The following is a 14,124-nucleotide window of genomic DNA, read 5'->3' as shown; positions in this document are numbered from 1 at the left end:
ACTGAGATGTTAAAGTGTCGAGCTTCTTAAGAATTCGACACATGCCTTGTTCTCTATTCTTAAGCAAAGGATGAGAAGCAAAAGTCATCTAAGATAAGAAGAACATCTATGAGGGTATGTCTTCCAATCGTAAGATTGCAATTCTTCGAAATGTATTCTATCTCTTTTCTGTTTTGTTTCTGAAGTGTTTCTTCTCTAATATTCTCTGCATTTCCTCATTTGGGTCTTTAAAACTTAGAATTTATATACTCATTTATAGCATTATACTTCAAAACTCTTCTTTGGTACTTCTTATTCCAATCTAACAACTCAGCAGTCTTTTATACATACTAACTTAGACTTCTTTATAATATCTTTGAACGAATTGACGTTTTGGTCAAATTGACCAGAAGTACTACAAATAAACAACCTAACTCATAGAATGGGTTCTTCTCATCTAGTTCTTTGTTGTTGTGCAGCCATTTAAGATAAGTGAAAGTCTTACCCGACCCAGGTGGTGCAATTAGAACCTGTTATACCATTTCTGAGCAAATTAAGAACTTTTCATGTATAGGTTTTATCTAGCATTTTCTAACTTCCTCTTTTCTTGTTTTAAACATTCTCAAATTTCTTGTCAATGTCAGCAAACTTTTTTTCTAACATATTTTTAGAAAAATTAAAATTTTATCTTTTAGAAAATGTCTAGCGATTTCGCTATCTATATTCGAGACAAGCTTTCGACAGCAACAACATCTGTTCTGGTCGACCATAAAATCTTACATAGTGTAAACAAGAAAGGTGAATTTGTTCTAAAAGTTCTGTTTCTGGGAATATGACAAGAACCATAAAACATTAAGCAGAGCAGTCTTAAAATTTGTCAATGACAGACTTGTTGACAGAGGTGACGCCTCTTGGAGAGATGAAGTCCAACAAAACTTCTTAGAATGCAAAGAAGACACATGCGCTGTTCTTGAAGATGAAATAGAAAACAGAATAGATGAGCTATTAAAGGACAAAGAACTTTTACATAAATATGGTTGCGCCAAATTTGACATAACTCCACCAGAAAAGAAGAAGAGAGAAAAGAAAGAAAAGAAAGTAGAAGAAGAAGAAGAAAGAACCTGAACCAGTTCCAGAGAAAAAGAAATTTGACATGTAAAAATAAAATTTTATTTTTAGAACATTTCTGGGTCAATGTCAATGTTCTCTTCCTCTTTAGGAGTAACACTGGCTTAGACTCTAAAATCTTTTTACCCAATTTACCTTGAACTTCTACAACTTTAGACTCATAATATTCATAGTCGTCTGCTTTCTTTGGTTCATATAGGTATAACAAGTTTGTATGCTTTGCTTCTTTAAGGTTTGAGAACCTTCTGTCAAAACTTTCTTTGACTGCTAACAAACCTTCTATGTCTAAGTCTTCAAATTTCGCACCATTTTTAGTCACAATAGCAAACTTAACTGGTTCGATGTTCCAAACTTTGCTGAATGAAGACTTTTCAAAATGGTAGAAGTAAACATTCAAATATGTGAATGGGTCTAGTTCTTCTTTAGTCCTGACATGTACTTGTTTACTGAGATGAATTTTGTCATCTTTTCTATCGGATAAAAAAATATTTTTTTTTAAAAATTTACTCAGAAAAATTTTTTCTGTATATACACCATTCTGTACGTCTAAAAGACTTTTGACATTTGCCAAGAATGTTCGTTTAGAAGCTGTCATATAACCATATTCTTGACAATATTGTTTATACGAATCGTACAATGACCTTTCATCTAATGACACAAAGTCAGTTTCATCTATGAACAGTTCATATACACTCTTGTTTGCTTCTAACAATGTTTGTCTCTCTTCGGTATGTGGAATTTGTCTTGGATTGAACTTAGAAATATCTAATGTCATGAAATATGAGAACAAGTGGTTGTAAAAGTCAGATGTCAAAGTTTCTGCTAAGTCGTCAAAATATTCTGTATCTTGCATATGAGAATCTGACGTTCTGACAACTACATATCTTCTGTCAGAACTTTCTAACTTCATCGGAACAGCATTGTTTGAAACCATAATGAAGTTTGCAACATTTTCACAAACTCTTTGGTCTTTATATTTTCTTTCAACAACTCCAACTTTGTCTGTTATAAGACTCTTCAAAGCATCTGAGTTTAAAACTTTTGTTGTATCTATACTTTGAAGTCATTGCAAACTATAAGTTTCATATTCTCTATTGAGGAGTTAAATTTACCGCAGATGTTTTCTATGTTTGTCATATTCGGTTCGAATAGCCCTCTAACAGTTTGCACAAAATATCTGTAAAGAATGTGTTCTTACCAGTTCCTTGTTTTCCAATTAATAATGAGAGCAGTTTCATTTTTAGCACTTGGATGTTGTAAGATGTTTGCAAACCAACATAAGATATACTCATAGACTCTTTCGTTTCCATTGCATATAATTTCTTTGACATGGTCTAACCAAGCTTCTATAATATTTTCTTTCCATTCTACTTGTTCGTATTTATATCCAGTGAAGATAGAATAGAAGTTTGGAGAAGGTGTATAGAACTTTATACCTCGAACTGAAAAAATCTTCTAACTTTGACAATAAGATATCCCAAGCATCTAACATCTTCATGCCAACTTGTACGACTTTTATTTTCTTAAGTTTCTGTCTACATTCTTGTTCTGAAACTATTGTCGCTTTAGGTTTGTTAAAGACTACATCCCATTCTTTCATAACATAACATTCTGGGGCAGAGTCGACATAAATGACTAAACGTTTCAAATTCTCGACTGCTTTGTTATAGTCTCGAAATGGACACATATTTCTGATGCTTGGAAGTCATAAAAATCTGAAACATCTATTCTGTACATTTTTATAAAAATAAAAAAAATATTTTTTTTTATTCTTGACTTTGTTGTTGCATTTGTTGCATTTGTTGTTCTTGAGCTATTTGTTGTTGAAGTTGTTCTTGTAATACAATACTTTCACCCAGTTGCATCTTCCAATTCGAACTTTCTGCCGTCATTGACAAATACATAGGACATAAAGTTTTACAGGAACAAGTTTGCGTCAACTAATGTCAACGTTATACTTGCCAAAGTGTTTGAGTTCACTAAGGTTGAAAATTCTGCATTCGAATGAACAATAGGCAAACCAGCAGAGAAAGTATTGTTTATACGCATAAGTATCTTTTGGTCATAAATAGTTTCTGTCGACATTCGAATAACACTTTGAACCTAAGTTTGAAACAATATAAGATTGGTGTGCTTAATGTCAATGGAATAGACATTCCTTGTATGACACCTTTTCCTGTTATAGGAAACTGTTGGTAGTAAAAACCAGAAATAGTTTTGTATTATACTCATATCGTTTATAGTAAACTCAGTCGGACATCCAAACATAATGAAACCTGCTCTAGTTGCAGCACATGTTACACCTGTACTTAAAGTATTAAATAAGTCACAAAACCTGTTGGTGGTATATCTGAGTAAGTATCTTCAAAGGAGTATTTTTACCATTCACAACAATAAAGTCTTCTGGTGTCAAAAGAGCAAAACAGGCTTTAGTCGTCATTGTGTTTAAGGTTAGTTTACAATATCGTCCTTGAGGACTTTGTAAGTTTGTTGTTATAGAATTATATGACTCAGGGTTTTTAGTCGTAATAGTATAAACCATTATATCTTCTGCCATTTATATATATTTAAAAGTTTTTCTGAAAGTGGAGAAGAATTCATCTAAACTTTCACATGACGTTTCTTGAAGTTCTCTGTCTAAGAAGTTCAAATATTTTGTAAAGACATAGAAACTTTCCTTTGTCTACACGAACAAACAAAACAGGGTCTTTCATATCGTTCAAAAGTGTGTAAAGTCCTTTACAATGAAATAAAGTCTATTATTTTTCTTCAAACATCTTTCAAGAAGTTTTGACATTTTTACTTAGCAAATAAACTTTAATGAAATGTTGTGGTCGTCAAATATTTTTATGACGTCTGGGAAACTATATTTTAAGTTCAACGTTTCACCTCCTTTCATAACGTAATATCTTGTCAATGACATTATATGAAACACCACAGCAACTAATGTCGGGTTCTATTTCTTTGATGTTTATATCGTCTGCCTCTGTCAAAAGTTTCAATAGTTCTTTCAAAACTTCATGAGGTGCAATGACATATGAGTTCACTTTTACAGGGTTGTGTTCGACCAAGTTTAACATTATACTTAAAGCTTGACAAATCTTCTCCTGAGTTTGAAGTTTGTCTTTCAGTTGTTGGTAGTCGTTTCGAATATCTGCAACAGAACTTAAGTCTCTGCTAATTTCAGGATATGTTGGTTTTCTTTTACAGGAACAATTGTTATACCATCTTCGTCCTCGTATGGTTTCCCCACTTCAACATCTCTGTCTTTGACATTGACAACAACACTTTGACTGTTTTTTGAGTTGGTGAATTTAACTTCACATCTGCCACCGCCATTAAACCTTTTGAAACACTCACGCTTCTATTTTTTCGGAAATGACATTTTACTTAGAATAAAAAGATGGACGTATTCGGATATCTCTTTGAATTGAAGCAGAACAAGTTTACACACACAAACAATACAAATACATTGACAGAATAGTTCTTTATACAAACAATGGAAAATGTTATAGAATAGCAATATTTGCTGAACCAAAATATTTCCATAAAGCAAAGAAAGTTGGTATAACTGAAATGGTGAAAGTTCTTGAAGCAGACAAAAATATAACTTCAAAACTTACAGATATTTCTAAAGGTAAGTTTATCTTACAATATTATGTCAAAACTGGCGTACTGTCAATATTTGACGGAGAGAAGTCAGTTCAAGAACAACTTACTGACCTGCTGCCAAAATCTGCTCGATGGAAGCTGTCGTTATGCCAATCTGAGGAGCCCCAGCAGGTTTCATCGAACGAATCTTCAAAAGAGCATCTTCCGTGAAAAGTGCTATTGGTTTTGTAAACTTCTTTGCTCTCAGTTCATCTGGACCGTCTCTGTCACCAGTATATTGTATTTGTACAGTACCAACAGTTGAAATACCACCCATAAAGTCTTCTGAGTCAGCAAATGGAATGCCAAGCCAAAAGTTTGAACGGTCTCCATTTGTATATTGAGTTTTTTGACCTCCTGTATGAGTCCATACTTTCACATATGGCATAATAGAACTTTGCATTTCAGGGTTAATGGTTGTTGTGAAGTTGTTGTTAAAGTTCATAGCATCTAATGTCAAGTTGTATGACCTCATATCCTCAACTGTAGAATATTCTTCTCTTGGATAATATTTGCCATCTATGTTTATATGATATTTAATACCGGGGTTGTAGAAACAAGAATAGTCATTTATAGTTCGTCTGAACAGTACAAACATAGTATCTGCATGTTTCATTGCAGTTGTTAAAGCAATATCTGTTCTTGCACCTGGGTCAGCACTTTGGTTTCCAACTTCACCTGCAAAGTCTTTGACAGATATTTGGTGTATAGGGAACATAAGTGGAACTGCAATATATTTGGCAGCTAAAGCATTTGAAATATCTGGGTCCAACATATAGACTGCAAGTCTGCTTTCTATTCTCTTGCATTCAAATTTTTCGCATGTAAACTTAACTGGGTCCCAAGCAGTTCCAGCAGCATTGAAATAATAGTTTACTTCATTGTTGAAGTTTGAGAAACCAAAGTCTAAGTCAACTTTGTCTTTGCAAAAGTCACAGAACTTGGCTCCACCAGTTCCAGCTACAGTAATGCTGAATGGGTCTTGTGTTGGTGCAATGACTAAGTTATTTTTGCTTGGAGTAAGTTCAATAGAAATTTTTCCTGCCCAGTTTGGCAAGTATCTTAAAAACCTGAAGATGAGGAAAGATGACAAAGGAACTCTAAGTTTCAGTTTTACTTTAGTGGCAGCATTTCCATCTGAACCAGAAAGGTTAACATAAACTCCTGGAACGTTAGGGTCAAGTCTTCTTATTTTCTCAATATTTGCATACTGGTCTGTTTGTTCTCTAGCTTGTGGTTGTACTGAGTTTCTCAAAGCGAACCATTCATAGTTTGCCCATGTTACTGTTTGAACTAAGTCAGAGTTAGAATATATCTTATATCCATGAAAACTTCTGGAGCATATTGGTATCCGACATAGAAAATTCCATTGCAACCTTTCTTGTCAGACAACTTGGCAGAAGGTTTTATTTCAATGTCTTGTTCCACGTATAAGAATGAGTTGTCAATAGAAATAATATGAAACCTGTCGCAAGCAATATCTACTGTTGTTGAAGAACCTTCTCCAAACTCACCTACATTTCCATAAGAAACAGCAGTTGTATATTCGTAAGTTCCAGGAACTATTTCTGACCTTCTAATGGCATTGTCGCATTCGTTATACCATTCGGAAACATTTCCGTTCATGGCATCCAAAACTGTTGGCGTTATATTCTGAGCGGCGTACATTTCATATGGGTAAAAATATAGAATAGTTGGATTTATATATCATAATAGAACCCACTCGTACCAAGCTTTACTTTCTTCCTGACTGAGTTTTTAACTCTTCTTTTTCCTTCATTGCCACTACTTTCACTAGATGAAGTTACTTCTTCACTACTTTCACTTTGTTCTACTCTTCTTCTTTGGTGTCGCTTTTGGTAACTTGCCCTCTGCTTCAAGTTGTTGCATCTTTGCCTCATGTTCACCTAGTATGTTGTAAATTTCCCATGTCCTTTTTGCCTTTGGGCTCTGGTCGCCCATCTCAGGTAACCTATATCCTAGAAAGATTTTGTCATAGTTTGTATTTGAGTCTTCGCGTATTGTTTGCATGACTCTTTCCTGAGTTTCCGGTTCAAGCTCTTCAAACAGAGCTTGTCCATATGGAATAAGCTCGTTTCCAAATATATGTTTTTGTAGCCATTCTGGTTTTCTTTCCATGTTACCAATAATATCTTTTGTGAATGGGAAAGCTTTTACCCAACGTTTCAGTCTTGCGTCATTTATTTCTGTAGTTGGTTTTATTTTGTCATGGAACATGTTTTTCAATACTAACATTTCATTTGGTACTGTCCATTTGAGTTTTCTTAAATATTCATCCCTTCTCGGTTCATTGTCTGCAAAGTAAGTTTTTATGACATTTTGCAAACTTTCGTTTGCAAGGTCATGTACAATAGGTTCTCTTCCTTCTCTCTCCCTAACTTTCTTTCTAAACTCTTCACCAAATATACCATCTTTATGGTTCTGTGTAGTTCTTTGAGATAAATGTTTTAGAACGTCAGGTGTTATATTTCCATCAGCCATGTTCATTTCATACTGGTTCAAAATATCTGCATCTTTCATATCTTTCAATGGCATTAAAGCCGCGCTGAAAATACCAGCTATATCTGGTTCACCATTCACTTCCATTGCGTCTACAACTTCTTGGAATTGTGGTTGTAAGTTTATGAACCACCTATCCGGATTAGCTTTATGACCCCATCTCATTGTAGTTCCATAGTCTGCAGAAACAAAAGTAGGTTTGTTTCCATATTGGCTAGGTTCTGAATGAACTTTAAACAATGTTTCATTTCTATATGTTTTGGTGAAATTTAACCTTTTATTTTCACCGAGTTCAGCCAAAGATTGAACGTTATATGGTCGTAAGTAAAAAGGATTGTTTGTATTTGCGTACATTTTCTTTCAGTACTTCCATTCTATGCTGATATTTTCATCTGATGTTGGAGTCTTTTGTATGTCGGCGAACATTTTTCGATATTCTTCTACTATGTCAGCCGAATTTTTCTTAGACTCTTGGAAAGATTCCATATTCCCCGCATACACTTGTTGAGGGTCAAGATTTTTCGGCTGTTCCAAATCTTCATCTAGTTCTGTGAAGTTAGTTTCCAAAGGAGGGACTTGTTCGTTTCCTTCAGGCTCTTCTAGCTGTTGTTGCTGAACTATTTCTTCCATGTCTGGTTGTATCTGAACTTCTTCCTGTGGAGTTTCTTGTACCTCATCTGCTGGCATTTCATATATTCCGAGACCGTTTTTAAAAAGTTCCCTATCTAAGTCATCCGGACTCATAAACCTTTCTTCTTTCGTTCCGTCTCTATTTTTACGCGTTTCATGAAGAGAGTTGAATTATCATTTAGCTCTGACACCAAATATCTCGGAGTAAATTCAGTCATGTCATTTGGATGATATGCTATTAAATCATATCCCTTAGCGAGCTTGTATTTTCCAGGTTTGAAATTATATCCCATTTGGTGCTGAACCATAAAGCTAAATAGGTTCGGGTCAGTATTTCCTTCCTTGAACTTTCTAATAGCTTCTTTATATCTGTCACTAAAGTCAAGAGTATCTGGGTAACCATAATTTTCCTTAAGCATTTTTAAGAATTCTTGGTTTCCTTGTTCTCTACTTCTTTTATGTCCTTGCTCTGTTTGTGGTTGTTGCTGTGCAGTGTTTTGAACTATTGGTTGTGGTGCAGTGTTTTGAACTGTTGGTTGTGGTGCAGTGTTTTGAACTGTTGGTTGTGGTGCAGTGTTTTGAACTGTTGGTTGTTGTGTTGGTTGTTGTGTTGGTTTTGGTGCATGCCTGTGTCTGTGTCCATGTGACGATGTAAATGTTTTAGGTAGTCCTGGTGCAGGTGCTTCTCTTGGAGGGTTTGGTGGTATATAAGTTCCACTAGCTAGTATATAAGTTCCACCAGCTGGTATATAAGTTCCACCAGCTGGCACATATGTTCCATCTGCAGCATAATGTCCTACCTGACTTTTCGTTTTTAAGAAAGCATTTACTAGGTCTGTTTTGGTCTGTTGTAACTCTTTTTCTTGACTTTCCACAACAGTTGCTCTAACGGCGTCATAGGCACTTTGAACTGCCTGTCTCGTTGCTGCATCTGTTATTTTCGTCATATTTTGTGCTACTTCTCTTAACTCTTTGTCGAAACCTTCAGACTTCAGTTTCTTTCCAGATGAGAAGTCGTTCACTAGTTTCACCTTACTATGAAGAGCTTCGAAGGCGTTCTTAAAGTCAGCATTCATTAAAGCTTCATTTGAACTGTCTTCATCCGCTTGTATTTTTGTCCTTATTGACCCTATAAGTTGGGCTGCTTTGGCGTTGGCTTGGGCATCTAACCAGTCATTATTAGCTTTTATATATTCTGCGCTTTTCATTGCCTTTTGCATGGCTGCGTCGTTATTTTTATTTTCTTGTGCTAAGTTTTCATACTGTACGGTTTGGTTTTGCAACTGTAAAAGTTTTTCTGCCTTTACATTTGCTTCAACTTCTTTTTTATACTCATCGCTATCCATATATGTCTTCAGGGCTTTTTGTTTTATCTCTTCATCTTTCAGTACTTTATATTGAGTAGTATGGTTTTTCAAATTTATAACATCTTGTTCCATTTTTGCTACTTCTGCTGCTTTTTCTGACACTTTTTTCGCATATTCCTCTGTACTTAGTTCTTTCAGTTGTTCTTCTTTCTTCTTTTTCTCTACGTTTAACTCATTGAGTTTCTTTGTGTGTCTGTCATATTCTAGTTTCTTTTCGTTTTCACTTATTTTGTTTCTGTATGTCTATGTTTGACTTTTTGACATCTGTTATTTGATTTTTGAGTGAACTCAAATTCATTTGACTTTGAGGGTTATAAGCTGTTCCGTCTGCAGCTCCACCATAGCCTGCCATTTTCGCTAAAAGTGCCGCTCTTAAACCTCCACTCTGTGCACCAATAACTCGGTTTAAAAGCATAGGGTTGCTTGACATTTGTTGCAACATAGTGGGGTCATTCATCATTTGTTGTTGCAACTGTTGTTGTGGTGTCAGTTTTACTATTGGATGTTTCAATGCTCTCTTCCTCTTACGTATATTCTTACGTAGCTTACGTGGCATTTTAAGTGAAGTTAAAAAGCGGTTTTTGGCAGATGTTTATATGACACTTTTTGTTCAGCACAAAAAACTACTCGGTCAAAGTGTTGTCAGTTTTGTAAAATAACCGTCCTATCTCATTCTATAACGGGGAAAGGCTTCTCAAAGTATACTTCCTTGGAACGCCTGTAACTTTTCCTGTAGCGACGATAGACCCTTACTTGTCCGGACAAAGTTATACTAAACATCTTCAGGGCTAGAGGGCACGAAGTGCCTGGAGGCCCCACTACCTTTTTTTTTTTTTTTTATTTCATTATGTTTGGGCTGAGTGTAAATGTCTTACAATTTTGAAAATTTTTTAAATCTTGATTTATTCAAAAACGTAAGAATAAAAACCGTAAGAATCATACATTTTTTACTTCATATGTTAAAAAAAATGATACAAAATCACTCGATATTGCATGAATTCTTACGTTTACAAAAAAAGTCACACAACCCTCCCTATCATACTACTAAGCAAGTCACGAGATAAAACTTGAATACCATACAGTAAAAGAGTTTTAACTCTTTTTTCAGGTCCAAAAGGTGAATAAAAAGCTTTCATCTCTAGTTTGGCCATGAAATGATTTTATATAAGGGAAAGAATATATTGCACGCAGCAACAAAGAAATAATTATGGATCATTGTAATCATATTTCGAGATAAAATCAACTAAGCAGAAATTCAGAAATTCTGAATCAGTAAACAGACTCCAATGAAACAATCAATCTCATATTCATACAATGATTTTGTATGTAACTAAAATTATGATATTATGAATGATTTCATAAACAAATATACAATTTTTATTCTAACATAGAAATTAATAAGTTTGTAGCAACTGCTTCGTTTCTGTCTAATGCAATAAATGCCTGAATAGCTTGATCTTCGCTAATTCCGAGTTCAATCAAGTTTCTGATAGATTTCTTTTCATCTTGTGTGAATTTGGAAGAAATAAGATCAATCCTTTCTTGGTTAAGTTTTTTAGAGCGTAGCTTGTCAAGAATAACAGAAAATTTCTTTTCAAATTCACTATTCGAAAATTCTTTTGGAATATTTCCAGTACAAAGGATATCAGCAGCATATGCTAGTTGAAAATGAGTAAATTTAAGCGCACTAACGCACTGATTCTTTTGAAATCCCATATTATGTAAAAAGGCCACGTAATCGTCGAATCTTGAGCGTTCAATTTCTAGATTATCAATTTTAATCATTTCTTCTTGGGCAGGTTCTTCAACAATTGGCTGCGGTGGAGTTGGGGGTTGAGATTTAACAATATCATCCTTTGATTTTGGAGATTCGTAGTATATAATGTAGCTATCAGGTTTAATATCAATTTTTTCTACAGTCGTATTATCGGGAAGTTCTTTTTTATGAAAAATAAAATGTAAATTTTTTTGATCAACTTGGAGCTTAGCAGATAACACCTTTTTAAGAGCATGAACGGTATGTTTCATGTTAGCTTTGAAAACAAACTTATTGCCCGTTATAGATCTAATTTCAAGGTTACCTTGCATTTTTTAAATTTTTTTTTCTCAAGAATAAGAAAAAAAATATATGGTACTTTACAATAATCGTCGAAAAATTTTGTAAAAAAAATTCATGAATGAAATAGATTCTATTATTCAAAGAATTTTAGAAGGTCAAGATCCTACTGTAGAGGATGTAAATCTCGTATGCTCCAAAGTATATCCTATATTAAAGCATGAACCAAATGTTCTCAGAACAACATCACCTATGACTCTTTTAGGAGATGTACACGGCGATTTTGATGATGTACTCGAGATTTTCAATATATTTGGATATCCAACAGATGGAAAATATTGCTTTGTTGGTGATTTTGTCGATAGAGGTGATAAATCAGTTCATACAATAGTATTACTATTTGCATACAAGATTAAATTCCCAGAAACGTTCTATCTTGTTCGTGGAAATCACGAAGGTTACAATATGACTGCAACATACGGATTTTACGATGAAATTTTACGACGCTACGGAGATTACAACATTTGGCGTGTTTTCATTGATGTTTTTATGGCAATTCCTATTGCGATCTTAATTGATAACAATATTTTAGGCGTTCACGGCGGATTAACGCCATTTCTCGAAACAATTGAGCAACTAGACCAACTTACACGAACAATACCCGATACAGGCTCTGCTCCTCCAACACAATTTCCTATTTTGAAAGAAATCATGTGGAACGATCCATCTGAGGCGCCAGGTATTCAGCCAGCTATAAGAGAAGGTGGAAAATGCTGGGGACCTGATATATCTGCCAAGTTTATTGAGAAAAATAATCTCAAATTTGTTGTTCGAGGACACGAAGCGGTCAACTCGGGATTTAAGTGGAACCATGATAAACGAGTCCTTACTATATTCTCTGCGCCCAGTTATGTGGGCGGATTCCACGAAGGAGCTGCTCTTGAAGTTATTTCTCCAACAGAGATCCAAATTACAAAATTTAGACCAAAAACATGGGAAGATACACTTTACGATACAGTATTCAATAATTTCTCTCCTCTTTGATTCAAATTCACAAAAAATTTCCCAAATTATTTACGAAAACCTACAATTTTTAATAAGTTGGTCGTTTGTAAATGGAATGGAAGGTGTGTGTAAGACTGTTAGTTAATTTCTGGGGAAATTAGAATTACAATTTGAAAAACAAGGAAGATTATGGCGAAATGAGAATAATTTAAGAATTAAATGCCAATAAAATCTATTTAAAGTGCTATAAAGCATGTATTTAAAGCAGAAAAATGATATTATTGAAATTTTAGGATTTTTTTTATAAATCGGTCAAAAGTCGTTATTTTTAATATATATTCATATGCATTTATATAAAATTCTTAAATTCATTTTTATTATTTGAAATATTATTTTATCGTGAAAGTATGATTGCTAGTTTCTTAACACCCTAAACATACATATTACAAATATTTACTTTATTAAATCAGCAATAATACCAGCTTTGGTTATAAATGAAAACGTATATCCTCATTAGAGAACTAAAATCACATATGAAGTCTACATTAATACTTACCTTATCAATTATATTGAGATATGAGCAGCTATATGCATCATTTTTCGATGCAATCTCACTCAATATGTTAATTTTTTTGAAACATTGAAGCTTTTATCTACATTTGTTATCTTAAAATATTAAAAGCAGTTTTCGTATTCCTTGGGGATTGAAACATCTAATATTTTATATCCTTATGTTAAACTATTGCTAAAGGCAAATTAGTGATATGTTTGATTATAGTAATGTGAAATATACATGTGTATAATCTTTAATACGAAAAATTGTATTTATATAATAAGATTTTCAATTGAATTCTCCTAATATTAAACATTATTGTGAATTATAGATCAAACATATTGTAATACAGATAGTATATAATGATTTATACTCTAAATATTAATAATATTATACTATCATCAAAATTAGATTATGATATTCATACAACTTAGGCTAATTCTGGATTTAATCGCGGCTTCAGTGAGTCACACTAGTATGCATTTTTCTCTACTTGTTCCATTGATTAACACTCAATATCCCGTGTGGAACCACTACTGGTTTAATTAATTCCCAAGCCATACAAGAAATTTAATTAATTTTCATTGTTATTTTGATAACATAAAAAAATGGCAGTAAAGGTTAAGGGTGCCCTAAAGACGATAGACCTCCTTCAAAAAAAAAATTCGAAAAAAAAAATGAAAAAATTTCAAAATCAACGAATCCTTAACCTTTTTTGGATATTCCAAATCAGGTAGATAGATTATATTATAGCTAAATATATTGATATATGAAAATCTCAAAAAGATGAATATTTAAGGAGATAAATAAAGCTTATCTTAATTTTAAAAACACAAAATTTCTATTTTTGTAATGTTATTGATAACAAAGTTTCAAATGGTGGAATTTTCTTTCTTGCTGATTCTGTTAAACTTTCAGTAAGTCAATGTTTCTTCAAAGGAAACAAAGCATCTAATTTATTTAATATTAATTCAGGATCACCTACTGCAAATGAATGCCATTTTGAAGATAATACATTCGAAATGAATGGAAATTATATTCAGATTTCAAAGAAAATGACAGAAATAAATCTTCATAATTTATATTCTCCTTATTTATGTGAAGCTCGAAGCTATAAAAAGATTGGAAAACATACAGACCTAACATCATCAATCGTCGGTGCAGACGACATTAAATTATTTCTTTACTGCAGCTAAGCAACAGAGAGTTCTCAACTTGTGATAATCTACGCATTG

At 33.5% G+C, this 14,124-nt stretch overlaps 2 protein-coding genes and 2 pseudogenes across 4 annotated transcripts, besides 2 other annotated features; 1 reads left to right on the top strand and 3 right to left on the bottom strand.

Moving 5' to 3' along the window:
* Positions 1–7,500: part of a mobile genetic element that runs on past the window's edge.
* On the bottom strand, positions 3,911–4,446 carry TVAGG3_0409530 (annotated as a pseudogene). Its single transcript has one exon. A coding segment is annotated over exon 1 (536 nt).
* TVAGG3_0409520 lies at positions 4,823–6,426 on the bottom strand (annotated as a pseudogene). Its single transcript has one exon. A coding segment is annotated over exon 1 (1,604 nt).
* A 3,129-nt stretch (positions 7,501–10,629) lies between the features above and the next one.
* On the bottom strand, positions 10,630–11,377 carry TVAGG3_0409500 (UV excision repair protein RAD23 family; the record flags this gene model as incomplete). The annotated part of the gene is made up of 1 exon (XM_001319262.1): positions 10,653–11,363. One exon carries the CDS (start codon positions 11,361–11,363, stop codon positions 10,653–10,655), a length of 711 nt encoding a protein of 236 aa, XP_001319297.1.
* Positions 11,378–11,437: 60 nt separating this feature from the next.
* TVAGG3_0409490 (phosphoprotein phosphatase protein) lies at positions 11,438–12,855 on the top strand (the record flags this gene model as incomplete). The annotated part of the gene is made up of 1 exon (XM_001319263.1): positions 11,449–12,375. The coding sequence occupies one exon, from the start codon at positions 11,449–11,451 to the stop codon at positions 12,373–12,375; it is 927 nt and encodes a 308-aa protein (XP_001319298.1).
* Positions 12,856–13,514: 659 nt separating this feature from the next.
* Positions 13,515–13,549: a mobile genetic element.
* Positions 13,550–14,124: the final 575 nt, after the last annotated feature.

The sequence above is a fragment of the Trichomonas vaginalis genome, chromosome V (genome assembly GCF_026262505.1).
Source record: "Trichomonas vaginalis G3 chromosome V, whole genome shotgun sequence".
Lineage (NCBI taxonomy): Eukaryota > Parabasalia > Trichomonadida > Trichomonadidae > Trichomonas > Trichomonas vaginalis.
This window is presented reverse-complemented; position numbering and strand designations above follow the sequence as displayed.